The sequence below is a fragment of the Phoxinus phoxinus genome, assembly GCF_949152265.1.
Source record: "Phoxinus phoxinus genome assembly, chromosome: 15".
Classification (NCBI taxonomy): Eukaryota; Metazoa; Chordata; class Actinopteri; order Cypriniformes; family Leuciscidae; genus Phoxinus; species Phoxinus phoxinus.
In genome coordinates, this window is record NC_136890.1 from 19,399,535 (window position 1) to 19,421,977 (window position 22,443).

The following is a 22,443-nucleotide window of genomic DNA, read 5'->3' on the forward strand; positions in this document are numbered from 1 at the left end:
AACAGCCCAGATTTCGCCTTGGGATAATATATCTTGTCACTTAGTCAGGGTGTAGGATTATAGCCCATCAAACAGTGCATCCTCAACTCTAGCTGAGCTGACTCACAGCAGAAAACAGGCCTCCCAGCCACTGTCCATTAAAGACATCTATACTAGCTGACACCTCCCCACCATAATGACACTATACCGCAATCCAATGCATCGTTCAAGACCCCTGAATGATGAATTTGACAAATATGAGAAAAAGCCAACTTCTTTACTTCTTTTGGGTTTCATTATTTTCAAGGCTGGGTGAATTATTAGATTCTAAGAGCAAGAGAGAGCAAAGATTGTTCACCCAAAAATGAAAGTTTTGTGATTATTTACTCACACTCATGTTGTTCCAAAGCAGTATGCTGCCTTTTTATGGAATACATTATTTTTCCATACAACAATAGTTCATGCAGATTATGGCTGGCAGAGCTCCACTAAATAAAAGAAAAAACCATGACTGGTGCTCTATATTCTTCAGAAGCCATATCATAGCTTTGTGCGAGGAACAGATTGAATTTTAAGTCATTATTCACACGTTCAGATGTGTGACATTCCCAAATATGAAATCCCAAAGGCACTACTGTTTAAAGTTTCAGATTTTTTGTTTTGTTTTTTAAAGAAGCCTTTGCATTTATTTGATCAAACGTTCAGCAAAAATAGTAATATTGTGAAATATTATTATTTTAAAATAACTTAGTCTTCAGTGTCACATGAGCCTAAAGAATTCGTTCTAATATGCTAATTTGCTGTTCAGGAAACATTTCTTATTATTATGAATGTTGAAAACAGTTGTGCTGCATAATATTTTTTGTGGAAACTGTGTGGTGAATTTTTGATGAAAGAACATAAAAAAATTCATTTATTTGAAATGGAGACATTAATAAATTGAAAAAAAACAACCACATCTTTTGATCAATAGAATACATCATTGCGTAAAGTATTAAATTCTTTCAAAATGTCTCACTTTTAAACTGTATTGTGTATGGAATGAGATGTGAGAGAAAGTTGTGGGGAAGTTTCAGTAAATAACTGTGAAAGGAAAAACTCAAATTTAGGTTATCATATGGCTTCATAAAACTCAAAATATCATGTACGAGTCATTTTATCATTGTGTCAGGGTTTTTTTGGCCTTTTTTAACACTGTAAACTGTTGTTTATGGTGGGATTAAAAAAAAGAAAAAAAGTTTAAAAGACTTTCTACAAAATATTAATTTAGTTTTCCACACAAAAGTAACATCAGGGTTATACATTTAAAACGGCATGAGGTTAAGTAAATATATACAGAATTTATTTTTATTTTTGATTGAACTATCATTTTAAATGCTGTTAATATACCATGTCAAGTCACAAATAAGAACTAATGAAATTAAGCACAGCATAAAAAAACAGCCTGGCTGACGATGAAAAAGAAAAACAAGGTCGGACAATCATAGCACAAATTGTGAGATCTTTAACATGATGAGAACAGAACACTGGGGTGCCATCAATTCGGAAAATAAATACAGAACTTCATCAGATGCAACATAAACCCAAAATAAAACTGGCTTGCAGGGCTACTCAGTAAGAAATCTCATTCAAAACTGTGTCAAAGATATCAAGACAAGGTCATTCAATCACCACCTGCTGACAAGGCGAAAATACGTTTTCTAGAGGCAGCATGCCTTTTATGAGGCATACGGTAGCTCAAATACACTATAAAATGTCATATAATAGTGTAGGTCTGGAAAAGTACTTTTCGTAACCTTTCAGCATTATAAGATAATATTTGCCACTGTGGTGTTGCATTTAAAATGAAATCTACTTAATTAGAAAACAAATACAGAACTTATTACAAGTAGTTGACATGTAGTGGTTCGGGTATATTCTGTAATAATCTCAAAAACTCAACTCTATTTTGGGGCACGCTCTAAAAACTGTACAAATAATTATAAGGTCAGGAAATGTATTCAATTTTCTAGGCTAATTTTCATGCTAATATAATTTGCTCTGTGTCCACATGGGATTCATCCAGTTTTGAAATGACTCTGCTGTCATTACGCACAAGGATGAAACTGCCAGTCAGAGTACTGAGAGTTTGAGAGAACGTTATCAAATCAAACAAACTGTCGGTGCAGTCAATGCCCTTGTCAATGGATCAGAGAAAGTTTGATAGTTTAGGGAACAAGATGCAAAACAGTGGAGGAAGTAGGACTAACATCCGCTGAGAACCTAACTGCATAAATTAGTTTAATCTCACATCAACATAAGGATTTTATTTCTTGGCATGCTAGTTAGCGATCGCTGTAGTTCACTTGGTACTCTGTTCATTTAATCAAAATGCATCAAATCTGACTAAAGCTGTGCTTCTGTTTAACATAGTAGGACAATCCCTCAAATCAGTAGTGATGCTCTAAAATCAAAATACTCAGAATTGCACAATAGACTTAACACACATTAAGAAAGGGTGCAAATCACAATTGTAAACAAAAACTTCTTTCCATAAATATATCATCCATTACGATTTACATCATTCTGTAAATGTTCAAGTTTCTGTTCACATTATTTATAAACATTATTGCATTTCCTTGCATATATCTGTAACATAATAAATAGAAGCACAGACGACCTGTACACTAAAAAAAATATATGATCAATACGTTATGACAGCAGCATATGTTTTTATATTGCTTTAACTCATCAAAATAGGTTTCAACTTTTAATAGTATACAAGATTCAACCCGTTTTTTTAAGTCAGTTTAATGCAATTTAAGCTGAAATGACTTAAACATCCAAGTTGATTGTACTTAATTTAAGGTAGCAACTATTTTTTACATTTCCTCCTGTCAAACACAAAAGATATTTTGAAAGTGTTTTAGTTTTAATCAAGTTTTAACATTTCATCTTTTGTGTTTCACAGAAGAAACAGTCAGAGGTTTGGAACGACATGAGGGTGAGTAAAGAATGACATGTTCATTTTTGGTTTAACTGTCCCTTCACACTAAATGTTTCCTATAAAAGGGCTGACTTAGAAAATACTGCATGAATTTAATAATGTCTCAACACAGCAGTGCTGACTAATTGTTTTCTGTTATTTTATGACCACATCAAGTCTTCTATTAATTTGAGGGATTAACAATAAGAACGTCCCAACGGTTCAGGCCAAAGCTGAGAGATACTCGGATCTGTCACTTGCCCTTTTGCGCCAGTGCATATCATTTTCAGCTTACTGCAATGCAGCTTACTACAAATTAATTAAATTGTTAAATACTAAATATTTGTTTAGTATTACATTGCTTATAAAAATGTAAATTAACTCTAAATAAGAAAAAAAAGCAATTTAGTTTGTTTACTGACACACAATATATTTAAAAGTTTTTTTCAGAAAGACGTTACATTTATCAAAAGAAATGCTCCATGCCCTAAACCAGTGTTACGACCTGCATTACTTGTATTTGTGTTGTTGAGCTGTGTTTTTTCTCTCTCTCCTTTTTCTTTCTTGTTCTGTCTTTGACTTCTGATAGGTTGTCAGATGATGGGGTGCACAACCGTCATTGGCTGTTCAGTCGAGGCGTGGTCTTTATAAGGATGCAGCTGGCACTCGATGGAGAGCTCATTTCTGGTTGTGTGTTTTTTGGGGGACTTCACTACCCCAACCGTTTTTTTCATAGGTCGTTTAAAGCGTTTTCCCCTTTACACTGTGCGTAATAACCAGGGTTCCTCAAATCCGGCCCTGTATTAACTAACCATAATCACCCTAACCCTCATAAAAGACACATGAAAAAGCTAATCAATGGCTGCATCCCAAAAGGCATACTTCCCTACTATATAGTATGCGAAAAACAGTATGTGACAAAAGTAGTATGTCCAAATTCACAGTACTCATGAAAGAATAGGCAAAAAGTACCCAGATGACCTACTACTTCCGGTGAGATTCTGAAGTGTGAATACGATGGACACTTTACTATCCCATGAATGGCAGTGAAGCGACTTAAAAAGATGCTGGTAGGTCACATGATAATGACAACACGGCGAATGTAGTACGTCCAGATTTCCTTCATACTACACACATTAATACTAGAACATACTTCTTTAGTGGTCGGAAAGTAAGTACTTCAAAATAAGTACCTACTACCTACTCAAGAGAGTATGCGGTTTGGGACGCAGCCACTGTCTTTCAGAGTAACGGGTAGGTGAGTTTAATCAGAGTTTGAGCTAAACACAGCAGGGCAGCAGCCCTTTAGGGCCAGATTTGAGAAACCCTGTTCCATCATGGTTTCTATTTGTCATTACTGATAATAATAAGAAAAATGTTACTTGTGCTGCAAATCAGCATATTAGAATGATTTTTAAAGGAACACTGAAGACTGGAGTAATGGCTGCTAAAAAATTCAAATAAATGCAGCCATGGAGAGATTAAGAGACTTTGACAGGTAAATAACAATCTGAACTACAAATCTGACTGGGCCAGCAGAAAAATCCTTATTGTTGAGCTCTGCAATTCTATTCAGTTTATGAAGCAATTGGACTATCATTGTGTGGTTTGCAACAAGGTAAACCCCATTACAGAGTCATTACAGCGGGCATGTTACATTATCCCCCCTATCGAAGCATTTATGTTCACAGAGTGTCTGTGAAATTGAAAGGTTCGCAGTGAAGCTCCAGTGAGGAAACGGTACCTGAGTGGGGGCTCCCTGGGCTCTCTTCCAGGGGTCCGGTCGGTGGAGGCCTCCAGGGGTGAGGGCAGCAGGTTGAGGCATGATGCAAGGGATTGACTGGAATCTTCTTGTGAGGCTGTAATAGCAAATCAAGGAGAAAAAAGCCTCTGTATAATAACAAGCTTCAACTTTCTTTATTTCCTTGAAATAAAGGGTTTATTTTGTTTATACAAACAAAATGTAGTACTTTTTCAGGTTGCCACTTGTGTAAATTTGTAAATCTGTGTCCTGAAGCAAAACCAGATGAGAACCACTATTCATGCCAAAATGACTTCATGCACAAGCGCTGCGATATTTACTTCTCTTGCAAAAAAATAAATGCCTTAGCAAATATTAGCAATGACATCCGCAGAGTTTATCTGTCTAGAGGCTTTGCCTGTAGTGCATGTTAACGTGTAGCGTTATATGTGCTGATGTAACTCCTCCAGAAAACTATCAGAACATTTTGTAAAATTAAGATGACTACATGACTAATCCACAACTGCATGCATGCATAACTTAATGGTGTAATATTTTACAAGATATTCAAATCTGAAGACTAGCCCAAGTCTTCTTCGGCTAAAATTGGGGGCACGGGGAGGGGTGGGCGAATAAGGTCTCATCTTTTTTTATCTACGGCAAAAATCATTTCTTCAAGCAACGTAGCAATTATAAGAACGTGTAATTTCTATAACAAGACATTCAGAGATTTAAAAGCATGAATATGAATGAGAATTAAATGTCATAATACATGTTGCAGAGTCTGAAGTAAAAGGAGAGAGCAACTGGAGTCTGGTAAAAACATACCATGGTGAGCTCGCTGGTCATCAGAGAGGTCAAGATCCAGCATCAGGTCATCCTCATCCAACTCAGACGAGCCAAGGTTATTCAAAACATCCTAGAAAAAGAGAAGAAGAAAAAAACTATGATGTAAGGGTCAAAATAAAAGATTTAGCTTATAAGGGCTCAATGAGGATGGTCCAGTATCCCATTTTACATTGAATGTAGTTACAAACATATTCATATATGTAATTAATTATACAAGACTATAGTACATATTATTTTGGAATACATTATTTCATTTTTAAAAACATTTTTATAAACAGATTAAAATACATTTATAAAATATTACATACATTTCAAATTTTATACATTAATTTAAATCTGTTAATAAAAATGTTTTTAATTTGCAATAAGAGCAGAAAATAATTCACAATTAAAAATTTTCATGGTGCAGCCGTCATTAGATCAAAATGACGTGCAGTCATTAGATCAAAAATCGAATGACCAAAATGTTTTACTGTTGAGACTTTACTAGACTTTTACTAGTTATGACATATTTAATGTATCTAGTTTGCAGTAAGCAGTGACTAATGACTTTCTTAAATTCAGCCCAAAACTCCAGCTGTGTGTCATGGTCTGTTTGTTTAAGACTGATGACAAAAGAGGATTGGATCTGATTCAAAGATGCCTCCACGGAAACCCTTCCTCACATCTGACTACACGGCACAACTCCACTATTGCACACAAGCAGCAGAAAACCTGGATATCACACAATCCAAACTAGGCCTTTGAGTGCTGCTTTTCAAAGTGTCACACTGCCATCTTGTGCCCAATATGAAAAAAAACATCTTAAGATTAAAAGCCAAAAAAAAAAAAAAAAGTATATTAAAAGAAACAAGGTCCTTTATTCCAGCAAACAAGCCAGACTCAGCAAAGCTCTAATATAGAGTATTTGAGGGTAATCTTATTTAAAAGTGAACGTAAAAGACAAAAAGGCAAAAGAGCAGCTATTATGTTCTATTAAAGTGGTGAAGAGGAGCTCTTCGGCTAATTAAGCAGGACAGAGCAAAGGACTGGATAGTGCATCAGAACAGAAATGCCTTAACTTTGACTTTGTTAGAAATTAAAGGGTCGCTGGGCACCTAATTAAGACTCTCAGGATATGAAATGGTGTGGCCTTTACCTCTTTGAAATATTACGATGCCAAATGACAAAATGAACATAATACATCACTACTGTAACAATCTCAGTAAGAGTGTAATACTGATGAAGTGAACCGCCTTAATCGGCGACCTGTTCAGACACCTTATCCTGTTCAGACACCTTATTTAGAAATATTAAAGAAGAACAGTGTCATGGTTCATAAAATGTCCTTGTGAACATAAATGGCCAAACAGGTTGTTTTTGTGGATAATCATGTAGTCTCAACCAACAAAATCACTAGCCATAGACACGGATATGACAAAAACTGTCAGTGCTCGATAAAATGTTTGTGTTGCAGGGGGTGGGGTGGGGGGTGGGTGGGATGATGAGATGGTCTTTTTTTTCTTCAAGCATTTTTTCTAAGGGATTGAAAAGGTGACAGAGAGCTGACATTTGGCGTGACTCACTCTCAATTTCCTGATGTTCAGATTGATTTTTCTGATCTTTTCATGTCAATGTCAGGAGAAAACATGCTTTACTCATTAATGAAATATCCTGCGGCTCTTGACAAAAGGTCAAAACAGTTCAATGCCAATGTAAACAACTTTTCCTCCCTTAGAATTTCAGAAATCACTTAAACAACAACAGAAACACTATTTCAGGAGACAGTCCATCAGGTTACACATTGGCAGGTTACACAAGGATACTCTCTATCACTCAAACACATTCAGAATCAATCTGTGCTGCTACCAAAAATGATGAGGTGTCAAATGTATCCTATGGATTAGGAAATGACCCGAGCAGACCTCCGGGTCACCCGCACGTAAAATCCATTGTAAGACCTGATAAGACCATGCGCATCTTGATACAGTGATACGATGATAGGGAGAAATGATAAGAATGATACTGAGACATGACGTGAGACAGCTTCAAACCTATTTTTCCAACATGAGCACCAAAGCTCAATGTGTTGGGTCATGGCTCCAACGAGGGTTATTTGTGTCAAGATACAGCACGAGTTTATCAAATGGTTAAAAAACAAAAACTGGGCATGCGTGATAACCAGTATACTGTTAAAAATGCCTATTATGAATGCACTTTAATTCAGTACTTCAGAAGTGTGAATGCTAATTATCGTTTATGGAAGCGTTTAAGCTACAGGTGAAACTCGAAAAATTAGAATATCGTGCTAAAGTTAATTTATTTCAGTAATTCAACTTAAAATTTGAAACTAATATATTATATAGACTCATGACATGCAAAGTGAGATATTTCAAGCCTTTGTTATAATTTTGATGATGATGATGGCTTACAGCTAAGAAAACTTACATCATCATCAAAATGATAACAAATAAAGGCTTGAAATATCTCACTTTGCATGTCATGAGTCTATATAATATATTAGTTTCACCTTTTAAAGTTAAATTACAGAAAATAAATTAACTTTTGCACGATATTCTAATTTTTCGAGTTTAACCTGTATATTTAGTACTGTGTATCCATTTAGTTAGTGGGTTTATTCCAATTCTTTGTTATATTCTATTATTGTTAATTATATCTATTATATACTCTGTTTCAGACCACACTCACATTCCAATCTAATTGTTTTTTCCTCATGTGCTCAAACTATTGAAGCTAAGGCGGAAACTAATGGAAAAATCTAAAGTTAGCTATAGTTGTACAGCAGGTTTGTACATGCAATTTCAATGAGACAACCTTGAGACGACCTCAATTAAACAAATAATGGCTCATTTCAAGTCTAGGCCACAATGTATTGAGCAAAATAAGAACTGATTCAATAAGACAGCTTTCTTGTAAGTAAAACCCATACAACGGCATAACTCTCTGCTTAATCGGCATAGTACGACGCATCAGTGGAGAAATGTCACTCCGGGACATCCGACACTACTAGAGCACGTACGCACTCTTCAAAAACAGCGCTTTAAATCTTTTGAGAAACTAAAGTTGTAGAATGGAATTTGTATATATTTGGAATAAAACATACAGAATGTACTGCATGTTGCTTGTTTATTTTGCTCAAGAGCAGGATCTATGCAAGTCCACATCATGCTAACAAGAAACTATTCTTCTAACCACAGGTCGAGAGCTGTAGTTAACCAACCACACAAATTTGCGATGCTGTTTGCCAATGTTCGTTGGAACTATGGTTTTAGGAAACACCAAATCTTTGAACTATGCTGCTAACAATGGAACTTGTGGCCATAGTTGGCTAAAGATGCTTTGGGGAAACGCACTCAAACACAGTTTCATTCATCAGTAAGACCAAGTTCCCCTGCTATATACATGAAAGTTGATATAAAATAATAAGGCAATATCAAACAATCACCATCTTGATGCAAATTAAGCTGCAGAAGGCAACGCAAAATTACTGAACAATGCTTATGTGATTTACAATCATGCTGGCTAAAGATTACAGAAATTGGAAACTACTGTAGTTCCTCAAATGTTAATGTTTGAAGAACATTAGAATAGTAAATGGCACGCTTCCCTTCAGAGCAGTGAGCATGACCACAAATTCTCACTATGACAATGGAACACTTCCCTTTTCCTGCATGTCTGTGTTTACACACACACACAAAAATCTGTGTCTGTCTCATAAAAAAAGTATGTTAATGAGCATTTACATTCTTTAGTGATCACAGAGTTAGCTTACAAAAGAAATACATACAGATTTTTTTTAAATGCAGTTGTTAATGGGGAACAATAAAAGTTTATGCTTAAGTTCATTTTGAAAATGACTCACAGATCAGTGAGTGTCTCTCTCATATAAATAACTTGTGAGTTTAAGATTCAAGACGGATTCATTAAAAAGATTCAACTCATTCATTTACCAATCGGACATCACGGATTACAATGTTCATTCTTCCATGCAGCGAGCAAAAAGCTGCCCTTTCTCTGAACTTTGACTGGAGCCGTCGATTGCAGAACGATTGCACCGTAGGAGGGGATTTTCCTTCAACAAATCCGTTTCATCCTGCAATTAAAATGTGGGCTTATATATCTCTTTATCTTTATCAGGCACAGCATCAAAAATACAAGAACCAGGATCCTCAAAGTCAACCAAAACAGGCGGCATGTTCCCTAAGATTTCCGACGTCTGTTGGCAAACCCTTGATCAGACACACTGCTTCAGGACGCAAGCCTCGTCCAAGAACAACTGGCAAACAGGAGAATGTAAATGAAAAGGTCAGGTCAGCCCACAGCCACAGTGAAGGTAAACTTCACTCACAAATTTTGCACAGCACATGACTTGATGACAAGTTAGCAGTGGCACCTTAGCAAGCATTAAAGAACAATAAGACAGGATGTGGCGTTTTCCTCCACTGCGCTGGAAAACAAGAGCAATTAGTTTGGCCTCAAGCTGTGCAGGTGCAGTCTACAGTATTCAGAAACAAAACAAAGGCTTTATGACTTTGTGGGAACTAGCCAAAAGTATGAGCAATTGTTTCATGTTACTGATTGAAACTATGTTTTCCTGTAAGGGTTTTGTCCATACAACATAAAATCTCTCTGAAGGTTAATTGTTTTGATTTATCTGCTAGCCCTATGACACCAATGACCGGCACCAACTAAAAATAGTCACTTCTAACTTAACTGCACTACCATTCAAGATTTTGGGGTCAGTACGTTTTATTTTTGGAAAGAAATTAATACTTTTATTAATCAAGGATTAAACTAATCAAAAGGGACAGAAAAGACATTTAAATGTTACAAAAGATTTCCATTTCATGAAGCAGCACAACTGTTCAACAAAAATCAGCATATTATAATGATTTCTGAAGTATTATGTGACAAAGATAGAAGTAATGGATGCAGAAAATTCTGTTTTATTATCAGAAGAATAAATTAAAAAAAAAAAAAAATTCTACAATAGAAAAAAATCTTCGGGATGTCCCCATTTTAGAGTGAATAGGCATGGGCCAGTATGGTTGACTATCCTATTAGACATTTAATAACCAACTAGTTAAGTCAACTAATGAATGTTTTCAGAATTGGTTTTTAAATATTAAAAAGACACAATTTATTAAAAAAGTGGTTTAGCATGCTCAAAGTGTGCTGTGCTTCAGCATGCTAACAGTTAGCAGAGTATTTGTTCTCAGTGAAAACCTCACCACTACAGGCTTTTAGTTTCTTCAACACAATCTCTGTTGGACTTCAAATGGCCTGCTGTGAGCATTGCTCATGTTATTATGCATAATCCACAGGTTTATTGTGAGGTCTTGTGAAAAGATTAAAGGATAGGAATTTTCTGGTGTCTGCTTTTAATAAACAGATGGTGGCTTTAATAAGCTTGCAGCAGACAAAAGGTTCAAACTGTTGGACAATGTGAACTATATGTTTTACAACCATAACGTTTCTATTCAAACTGGTTAAACTTTTGAATGAGGAATGAGAATCCATGAGACCAAGTTATTAGGTTACAATGAAGGATCACACAAGACTTCTCGCATGGTCGCTCAGTTTTTTGAGGACAGTCTGTTCTAGGTAGATTCACAGCAGTGCCATACTTTCCCATTTCGTAATTATTGATTTAACTGTACTTCAAAGCATATTCAACGATTTGGAAATGTTCTTATATCCATCTTCTGCTTTGGGCTTTTTAATTACTTCTCAGAGTTGATTCAATTGTTCTTTTTCTTCAGGTCCAAGTTCTGACACAATACTGCCTCAATGCAGGAAGATGAGTGATGAGGTATTTTGCACACTAATTTTTTTTTCTAATAGTGTTTATCATGCATAAATTGCATTTGTGTCTGTGTGTGTGTGTAAGTACAGGTATGCTAATAGTTAAATGACTGGTTGTCAGTGTAGCTGGCTAATAAACCATAATTACGTGTCATCGTAAAAACGAAATTACAATGCCTAGAATGCCTATCTGTTGAGTCACAGAATGCAGTCAATAAGGCAATAGCAATATTAGCGAATTGTTTTTGTGTAGGGACAAGAGAATTTAGCAGAGTTTTCAGAGCTTCAGACACAGATGAAAAAGTCCTGCCCTCAGTTGCGCAGCGCGTCATTATTGGCCAATGGCTGCAGCCCAGAAACATCCCGACAGCCATTCAAGAAGAATATAACAAAATGCAGGCACAGGGCAGTCTCTCTGTGGACAGAAACACCACCACACACTTCTAGTGGATCATAAGTAATGATTGGGCGGGTTTATTTTTGCTTGAGTCTACAGAACATAACACGAACATGCAGATGGTTGAATACATTTAGGTGTCGCTCTACACGGTCAGATGAAAGTGGCCAATGGATACTGGCCTTACTGACCTGCTGGCTAAAATGGTGTGAGAGGATTTGTCTGTTTAATTAAGCACTGTGATTATATCGCTGGGTGGGAATTTAATCCCTCGAAAGACGCAGTGAGAGTCTACATCGTTGGTTTTCAAAGACACACATTTAGATCAAATAAACCAATTCAACTACAGCCAATTCTTGAAAATGTGAGTTTGAGCAGTTAAACCGCATTCATACTTACCAAGCTGCCTAATTTAGAAGATGAGGAACTGGTTCTCTGCTTGTATAAAGTGTGGCCCTCCATGCAGTGAGGATCCCTGAGATTGAGGTGAAGTGTGGGTTCTCCTGCGCCCTCAGAGGCCGACCGTAGACGTCTCTCCATGCGCATCACCTCATGGTATGGGCTCACGCTGCTGCACATGGACACTGCGAAGGATACAACACATATATTAGAGATGGCGATTACTATATAGGCCTACATCAAAACAAAAAGATAAATGGCCAACAATACTGAGTTATGAAGCAGTTCTGGAATGTGTACAATAACAATGACAATACATAATTTACTACAAATCTCATTAGGCACCAGGGGAGTAACAATTCACTCGTTTTGTTAATGCATGAATTACGTAACATTACGATGCATATGCATCGATCTTGAAACACGGATTTTTGAATCGTATATTTCAGGCAATAATCATTGAAATGCAAAGAACCGAAGGAATCGCAATTCGATAACGATTCAAACATTAAACTCCTACATGCGTGAATGTTACGTAGTCTGACAAAGCTGCTCCATCACAGCTTCCTGCAAGTAAGACGCAGGTTTAGAAAGTAAGCACCACAACCCCGCAAACAAGACAGAGGTGACCGTAGTCTCATCTCACACTCCAAAACTTAAAATAAACCTCAGGTCAGGGGATATAATTAAAGAATGATTTAATTTAAACATAACTTAACTAAGAGACCGGGAGGGGGAAAAGTAAACAAAAAATTGTTTTACCTCTCTTACCTACACATTGAAAATGACAAAATAATCAAAATAATCTTACCTCCCTGGCTAACCACAAAACAGGAGAAAAATGCCCTAGATGAGCCTCCATTCAGTAAGCAGGAAGACTAGCTGTCAATGTTTACTTGATATGGAACACACAGAGCATGAGTTGGCAACACAAAGTCAATTTATCACTTGAGCTAGGAGAAGAAGAGAACTCGTGGAGTGAACTTCCAGACCGCTTAAATACGCTCCGCGGGAACACCACCATCACTCCACCTCTGGCGACCGTGACTTACTGCACCTGTGCGCTACAACAGGCGAAGAGACAGATGGAAGAACAAAACAAAACTAAAACACGTGCACAACACAGCACTAAGTAAGCAACATCACATACATAAATGAAAATGTTACGTAACAGTGAATTAATGGAGATGTTGTGCGGCTTTGTTCACGCCCACTGGTCCATATTGGATAAACTGGAGGTGGACATCAAAATATTAGGATGAAATAGTCCAAGCCAAGGCACTTATGTGAACTAAAAAGCCTTTAATTAACTGGGCTAAATCATTAAAAACAGTTAAAAGTGTAGATATACACATTTCAAATACACAGCCTTCTTCAGGATAACAAATGTATTGCTCATTGGCTATTAGCCTACTTCATGGTAGTTAATACATTCATTTTAACAAATGAGACCTTATTGTAAAGTGTTACCAATAAAATATTTAAAGATCTTATAATATAAATACTATATTTAACATTAGTATCTACTATAAGCAAATATCAGTAAAAAATAAAAAAAATAGATATGTTTTATTTATATTTAAATAATAGCCTATAATTAATAATGTTATGTACACATAAATATTAGTAGTCTATATTCTACCATTCAAAAGTTTGTAATACTTTTGCTGAGCTTTTATTCAGCAAGAATGCATAGAATTGATAAAAACGTGACACTAAAGGCATTTGCAATGTTACAAAAGTTTCTTGAGCACCAAAATTAGCATATTAAAATGATTTCTGATGGATCATGTGACAGACAGACTGGAGTAATGGCTTCTGAAGACTCAGTAAAATATATTACATGAGTTATACATTTTATATATGCAAGTTATTATAAGTGTTCCAGAAAATACTTATGAATGGCTTTAAATTGCACTTCTATGGAAAACAATATTCAAGTCCAGTGGGGAAAAAAAAGAAAACAACTGTTGCCAAGTTTCCTCCAAATTATTAAAATGTCTTCAGTATCTTGTTGTGTACAGAGACAGAACTCAAATAGGTTGTAGGTCACAATCTGAAGAATACGTAATGCATCTAGCTAAAAAAAAAAGTGTTAAGCCTGGGGCACAAACTACAATTCACCAACCTATACTGCACCAGATTTGCATACAATTAATGTATCTCTTAAAGGGGTCATGACATGTTTTTATTTTATTTTATTATTATGTTCCATTAGGTGCAATTATAGTATTACTATAGTTTTTTTTGCAAAAAACTTTTAAAATGTAGTGATTTATGACCTTTTCCCACCCTGTTTCTCATCCTCTGATTCAAACAGTCTGTTTTGGGGGTGTTTCCCCTTTAAGAGTTCTGTGTTAACGCCCACTGTTATGATTGGCTAACGTCAGTGCCTATGCATAAATTATTAACGCCCCCAGCCAGAACATTTGCGGATTTAAAAAGTAGTTTAAAGTTTTAAATACATTACTTACAGTTTGCGTCGTCGTTGTTGAGCCCAGAATAGTCGGCACGGACTTATCTTTGAACAACAGTTTTCTGGCAATGCCAGCATCATTTTGGGATTTGTTCTCAAAACAGTCATCCTTCAAATGTATAGAACAAACGCTTAAACTAACACTGCCGTGACTGAGACGTCCGCAAAAAGAAAAGTGCATCCATTTTTCCCTGACGACTGGATCTTTCGCAGCGTATTCAAAGATGTTGTTTGTCCACAGCCAGGAACAGCACATCTGCGTGGCATCATAATTTCCCTGTACACAGACCCGCTCGGCTCGCTGTCCGTCGACTGAACACTTGTGAGGATGATACAACAATGATACGAAATGAGCGTAGTTGCCTTGGGCTGGAGGCGGTCTATATGCAAACGCTGGTACGTCACTTCGTACCGTGACGTCACTTCTTACCCTGGATCCCGAACGAGCTGTATTTAGAGCTTGATTAAATAAATTATTCGTTTATAATGGGGAGGAAGTCTTAAGCTATGAAACTTGCAGGACGTTTTAATGGTACAAAGACCTCTTATATACCAAAAGATCAAGGCAAATTTGGTTTCTCATGTCATGACCCCTTTAAACGAGATATCAAAAGCTAAACAACACGGATGGGTGAAAAAGTTCAGCAAAACATCAATAGTTATGTTTTTAGTACAGTATCAAACAATTAAAAGACTGGATCCTATTGACACAAATACACACTGCAAAGAAAATACAGTGATGTTCAGTTAAAAAGCCCAAAACCTACACAAGTCACAAGAAAAGCTACAGAACAGACCCAATAATACTGATTACTCTAAATATATTCACAAGGAAACAACATGCAAAACACAAACTAAAAATTCGAGCAAATTAACCCAAGAACCAAAATAATCTGCTGTCAACATGGTAAACAGATTTAACTGCATCTTTCCACCTATATACGAGAGTATGAATAAAACATCTTAATATCCTTAAAAATAGCTTAATCATTGACATGAATATTAATGAATCACCCCAAGCCAATAATTGTAAATGAACACAGAGTGTAGAGTTCACTCTCTCCTGCAAGAGGATCCGTAGTAAAGCCAATATCAAGTCACCACTAGAGGAAATTCAATACTGTGGAGCTGGTTAGTTTCCCATAAACCTTCTTAGCCACAGGCACTCTGGAGTGAAAGCACTCGCAACGTTAAAGTATAATTTACGGAAAAGGGAAAATATGGGTCATAAGAAAAATGCAGCCAAACTGAAGCATAATACATTGTTATAGGAGCAGGGGTCCCAGTCTTTGTGTGCGTTAATAAAAATAATAGTTTAAGCTTTCAGTAGTTCTCAGAACTGATCAGTTACACATTCAGTTTAAGGCTAGGCCTACATGTTATACAGTGCCTTTATAGCTCAATACATGAGGGTGTAAATGTCATTTGTAAATCACAAATTGATTCATTGTATCTGATGTTTAATATTTCTCAGCAGTAACAGACTCTTCTTAATTAGCATATTACACAGCTCTCTGGAATACTTCATGCTGATTGGACAATCGTGGCATTTTTTATATAATATATTTTCTATAAACACTGAAACCATGTATATTTGACAATAACTGAATTTCTATATATAGCTGTGCTAGATTCATCCATATGTGGTCCCTTCTCATATAGTAAATACATTTCAAATCACAACAATATTTCAGGCCCTTTTTTATTTATTTGGAAAGTAGCCGACCCATGTGCAGGGAAATGTCCAGATAGCTGATGATGTCACTTTGCCCTACAATGTGCTACCAACAATCATGAAGACTATTAATTTGGATGTTGTTTTTACAACCAATTTAACCACAGGGAATAACTGTTTGGCTGCCAGTAGTATCCAACACTTATGCTTTTCAGTCATTTTTTATTTTCCATATTAAGCTGACAGCTCTTCAACACCCATGGTCTCATGAGATATTAAAGTGTCCATCAGATGAGCACTTCATAATCTTTGTAAAAGCAGCAAGTCATCTAGGAAGCTCCGAGTCCGAGGACATAATATCTAGATGTGAAATCTTCTAGATTAATCAAACTGGTTTGGAGATCAAAGATTAACTTGTTTTTGTCATGGAACAAGCATGTGAATAATTTCCCTCAAAAGTCTTTCTTAAAACAGAAAATAGCCTCTATAAAAACTCCAAACAGCAACTGAGTTCACTGACATTACCTGTGTGTGGCTTTCTCAGGTGGCTTGGCCTGGTCTCCAGTCTGCTCAGGCCCGATGACCTTCCTGCCTGCTGGATGAGAACAGCGTACCTGGACCTCCTCTCACGGGTGTCTGGATTGGAGCTGCTTTCCTCACTCAATTCTAGAGCTTGCTCAATGTCACTGGCCTCTGACTGGTCAGGGTTAGCATTTGCATTAGGATTAGTGTTAGGGCTCAACTCTTTCACTGTCTGCAGCGTCACTGGTTCCGTACGGGCAGTTGTGCTCTCGCACTGTGTGTTGGCTGTGTGGCTGGTATCTGGCAGTAAGGGCTTTTCCGTGGTGGCCTGGGCTGGGGTGATGGACACCTGCGAGGTAGAAACAGCTTGGCTAAAGTTTTCGGGTGGAGCAGCTGGACTCGGAGCCGGCAAAGCGTCCACTTCCGAGACAGAGTCTTCGGTGGCGTGAACGAAATCTGATGGCGTGATTGCTGTGGTGCGGTCTTCTGAGATCATTGGCGACTGTAGAGAACTCTCAGCCAATTCTCCAGGCCAGGAACCTGGGGTACCAGTCTTAGGAGGCTCTTCTGTACTATCCTGACCTTTGCCCTGGTCCAGAACATTGGACCGTTGGTGAGCTGACAAGGACTTAGGCAGCATCTTCTTATGCTTAGAAGACCTCTTGCTGCTCACGTCATCGAGGAACCCTGAATCATCTCCCTCGTTCGTCCGTGAGCTGATGCAGTTAATGAACACACTGCGGTTGGCCGACGTTTTCTCAAGGTTTTCCGTCTGAGATCGGGGGATCTTCTTCTTGTGTCCGCCGAATCCGAACGAATGCCGTGTCTTTGAGATACAACTCTCTCGAAAGATGACTTCAGACCCCTGGCTGCTATTGTCCAGGCTGAGCTGGGTCGGGTCGCTGTTCCTCTTGCAGTGGAAGCTGAGTGACGGAGTGCGGAATAGGCTGCGCCGTTTGCCTGTGCTGCTGGAGCTGGAGTTCGTGCTGGAGGGAGAGGAAGTGTGGACGCCATTGCCGACACCACCAGAGGAGGGCGAGGACGGGAGCGAGTCCTGTCTCTTTCCCACACTACGTCTGAAGATGGGAAGCCTGGAGACCAGGGTGGAGCGCCGTGACCCTGATTCGCCCATGAAGATCAAGCACCAAATCAGATACTCTGCAGACAAGAAAAAAATATATATTAGCATGATGGCCTGAATAAACAGACACAATTAGAAATGGAAGTTACCACCAGCCAAATAATTTTGGTCATTTTGGATTCTTTACCAGGCAGGCAGCCACTAAGGCAGGCACTATGTCTCATTTGACAAAAACGTTGTTGTTTAGAAACAAAAACTAGTTCTTGATGAACTAACCAATTTGTTTATAGATTGATGAACAGGCTCTGGCAAAGTTGGCAAAAGGGCATGATCTTTAGTACCGCTGGTTTCTCAGAGCAGAATTTTGTCTTAATAGTAAATACTGTAAAACCCTGCACTGTAAGATATCAGCTCAGCCATTTTTAAAAACCTACTGTATATCGAATGACTACCATAATAAATGCAAAAGCACCCCAGGTTCTCTTGATTTTGAAATTTGCACAATTCCAGATAATTTCAAATGATTTAAAATGTCTAATATGTCTAAAGCAAATAAAGAAAAAAAGAAAAGTGAGAAAACAATGTTTTGTTAATCATTGTTCTTGTATTATTCTTGTATTTTGGGGGGAAAGTGAAAGGTAAGACAATTAGGCTAACCTAAAATGGGTTCCAGAAACAACAGCGGACACAGACCCATCATGAAAAATAGGTCAGCATCCATGTATAAGGTCTGCCACAGTGTCACTTTTTGTTCCTCAAATGTGGAAATAAATCTGAATTAAAATACTGTATAAGTTAATTGGTTAATTTTACAAATAAACGGCTAGTAAAACTCCCCTGCTATTATTTAGCATTGCATTTTCAACCTCAAACAAAACAATGATTCTGATGGAATTTCTACATTTAAACAATGTCACCTTGCTATCTGGGTCTGCATTCACTGTATCTGGTACGCAAAAAAAGTCCCACCTTAAACACAAGGATTTAGATTCACAAGGGAAAAAATCCAGGAGGGCTGCATTACTGTTTGCTGAGCACAATTAATGTCAGCACATTAAGCACACTGTGCTGACCTACTGCCAGTATTGTCATACTGAAAATCACAGTAAAGGTAAAGTGAAGGTGTTCCCTCTGACATATTTACTAAATATGTAGGCCTACACACCCCATAATACAGTAGTGACGGTTGGAGATACACCCTTGACAGCATTACTTAGCTTGATTGACGGTCTGATGGGTTTTAATGGATAATGATGACAAAGACTAGAGCACACTTAATCATTTTTAGATAACATAATCATGACAATGCCAATGTAATAAACAACAGACCAATTCAGTGAACTTTTATGTAATTAAAACGTAATAATAATGACACAAAACCTAGAATAATCAAGGTTGTGTGGAGAGACAGGTGCATAACGTTATTGCCATTTAGAGGCGTTATATACGCTAGAAAAATAATAATAATAAGTAGTTTAACTGAAATAAAATCTGAGAAACGATGCGAAGAATGCAAGAATATCTATAAAGTGCGATAATCAGTGGATCAAAGCAAAAAGGGCCCATAACCTACAACAAGCTGATGCGAGCTGACACTCAAAACAGCATTTTCAGCGCGTTGATCATATTTGGGAATCTTAGCACTTCTACGGAGTCCAAAAATGCTTCCTATTTAGGTAACTCGCTATGCTTTAGACTCAGCAATAGCGAACTACAGACCTATTCTTCTTATAAATAGCCATCATATCATCCTCACTGATGATGGACACGTACGGCGTCAGGAAACACTGAATAACCAATAAAACAGCCACATTCAGCAGCCGCATGCTGCAAGAGCTCTGACTGCAGTACAGCTCCGCACACAAACATTACCTTGAGACGAATCCTCTGTTTACAACCCGCAGATATTCCTTTCGCTGTCGGTTTGAGCGTAAAGCCTAAATGCTTGTGGCATCACATCCGGCGAGTTTCACGTCAAAGCAAGCGCTAAGATCTCCTGTCAGAATCCTGGCTCGCTCGCGCTAAATCCACCTCAAGTGACGTGGAATGTTGCTTCCGCGTTTCCGCGTCTGCGCGTGACGCAAGATACCTGCGTGAGCGTCATTCAAAGACGGCACACAGGTGCAGTGGCCCTGCTGGGATATTATAGGCCTATACAGTAAAATACAACAAAAGAAGTGTGTTATAAAATTATGTATCGGTGCTATCCTACAAAATGTTTTAACAATGGTTTATTTCTGACGACTTTGATGTAAATTGCTCCTTCTGTGGTAGCTGTTATTTCTGTTTTGGGATTGTGAGTTTAATAGAATATGGAAAAACATTTCAATTTTTTGTGGTAGCCTATAATTCTTTATATCTCGTTGAAATATGAAAATGTTATTCTTGGATTCGGATATTTTATTTATTTATTCAGTAGCCTATTATTTTGATCTTGGCTAAATATTTTCTATGTGTAACCTAAATTTAGTAAGAATAAGCCTTTCTTCAGCCTTTTTCTTGACGATTTAAAACTCTGGGCTATATGTGCCTATCTGATTTCTGATTTTTCTAATAAGAAAGCTGTGAATCTTTTTAAAAGGTATCTTTTCTTCCACCCTGGCATAATACTGTGTCATTCTGTATATTTTTGTTCAATAAAAAATAAGCACTGATAGGGAACGAATTACAGAATTATCATAAATATCATTATGTAATTTTCATATAAATAATCAATTTTTAAATACCTTTACACAATATAGTTGAATTTTGTGAAGGCTAAATTGTATCGATTGATAGGCTAAGTGGCATCATTTTCCTCTTTATTTTTTATTTATTTTATTTTATTATTTTTTATTATGCCTAGGCAATAAGCACGTTTTTAGTGTATGCTGCTTTATTGTTTGCAGAAATTATGTCGCGTGAATTTTTTTCTGTAGCCTAATGAATCGGTAAAACTATAGGAGTAGCCTATTAGGCTACATATTTTTTTATAAAATCATCAAAATTGTCTGTTAATACGAAGCTAAGCCTACTAGTCGAGCAAGATATAGCCTCACATTCGTTAGCTGGTCGAGTCCGGAAATACAAAAGAGCATGAGTAAATCCGTTTATATACTGTCTATGGTTAAATCACGCCTAGTTTAGCTTACAACAACAAATTATGTGTTTATCCTCTCAACCCCAACAACATCACTGAGCTGATATTCCCTCATAGCCGTAATTCTTCTGAATTCCACGTGGTGTCCCTGTTGCCACAAAATTGAGCTTCTTGGAGGGCATGTTAATGGAAAAGTAAACAAGTTATGTTTTAGAAGCAGCTAATGTTTGTCATTTTCATTTGAGACTTCACTGGCTATTCATTTATCATAACAGCCTTAAAGGAATACTTCAGCTAAAAATGAAAGGTCACTCATCGTTTGTATAGGCAGAATGACGGACTTAGTCACTGTATGGGGCGGGGGGGGGGGGGGGGGGGAAACGTGCTTTTAATTCTTATGAAGGAACTAATCATTGTTCTGAGTAAGCTGCGTATAAGCAAGCACACTGTGTAGGTGTCAGTGTGTAATTAGTGCAAATTGCTTGTGCATAGAGGGAAGGCATTTATTTAAATATAGCCTAACTTAAGATACGAAATGCCATCCATATAAATAAAATATGGTATATAAACATCTTGAAATAAATCTTTAAATAATTAATATATTTCTGAATTTATGATGGTGTCATCACCAGTCTGTGTCACTGCCTGTCAGTCACTCACACTAACAAACCCCATCTGAATCAAGACAACTTCTGTGTCTGAGGGCTGATTCATTTAAATTACACACTGATATGTGCATAATAACAAGCTCTTCCCTCTCTCTATCCACTCATCATCACATAAAATAAATTCAATAATGTTCTTGTTTTGTATTTAATGCATTTCTGATGATGTATGATTCAAATGTACCAAAATAACTAGGCTATTTATTGGCTACAGAACAGCTTGTTGGGGTGTATTGTTTGAGGATAAGGAAGTGGGTTGCGGATAAATCTCAGAAACAATAAATACTGTGCAATTTGTCAGTTATTTTTAAAAGACAAAACAGTTGAGTCGCTTCATGATTGATGTACAGTATAATGAGGTCAAGTATAATTTGTTTTACATTATCAGATAGAATTCTATATAAAATACTATAACATTTAAAAAAAAAAAATTACTTGAAAATAATTGCACACCGTAGAACGTTCGTAAACCAATCAAGCATTCAACAGCCCCGTAATAGGCTATAATGTTCTCTATTGTCCTGAAAGTAGTTTTCAGAATCAGCTTCTTCATTCATCTCCTCTTCCTATGGACCTCATCCTCATAATCACCATCTTCTGGAAGCCTTTTCTTTTCTTTTCTTTTCTTTTCTTTTCTTTTCTGCCTTTCATTTCTTGTTTTTGGTCTTCACTGAGATGCTACACATTTCCATTATCATTTAAGGGCTCTCGATGGCTTTTCTCCTAAACATTGTAATGCTATAATTACCTTTTAAAGATCTGCCTTTGATTTTATTTCTGTAGTTTCTTTGACTAATGCTTGCACTTTCT

General features: G+C 37.0%; 1 protein-coding gene across 2 annotated transcripts in view; it reads right to left on the reverse strand.

Annotated features, from left to right (window-relative positions):
• ccser1 (coiled-coil serine-rich protein 1) overlaps nt 1–20,017 on the reverse strand; it is a 74,423-nt gene extending 54,406 nt beyond the window's left edge. For both annotated transcript variants that reach the window (XM_079637097.1, XM_079637098.1), the window contains exons 1-5: nt 19,762–20,017; nt 16,812–17,966; nt 12,136–12,320; nt 5,514–5,604; nt 4,689–4,803 (exon numbers count right to left, since the gene is read on the reverse strand). In XM_079637097.1, the coding sequence (XP_079493223.1) occupies nt 4,689–4,803; nt 5,514–5,604; nt 12,136–12,320; nt 16,812–17,940 (1,520 nt within the window). In that variant the 5' untranslated portion in view covers nt 17,941–17,966; nt 19,762–20,017. The remainder of the gene's footprint in view (nt 1–4,688; nt 4,804–5,513; nt 5,605–12,135; nt 12,321–16,811; nt 17,967–19,761) is intronic.
• Between the last annotated feature and the right edge of the window lie 2,426 nt (nt 20,018–22,443).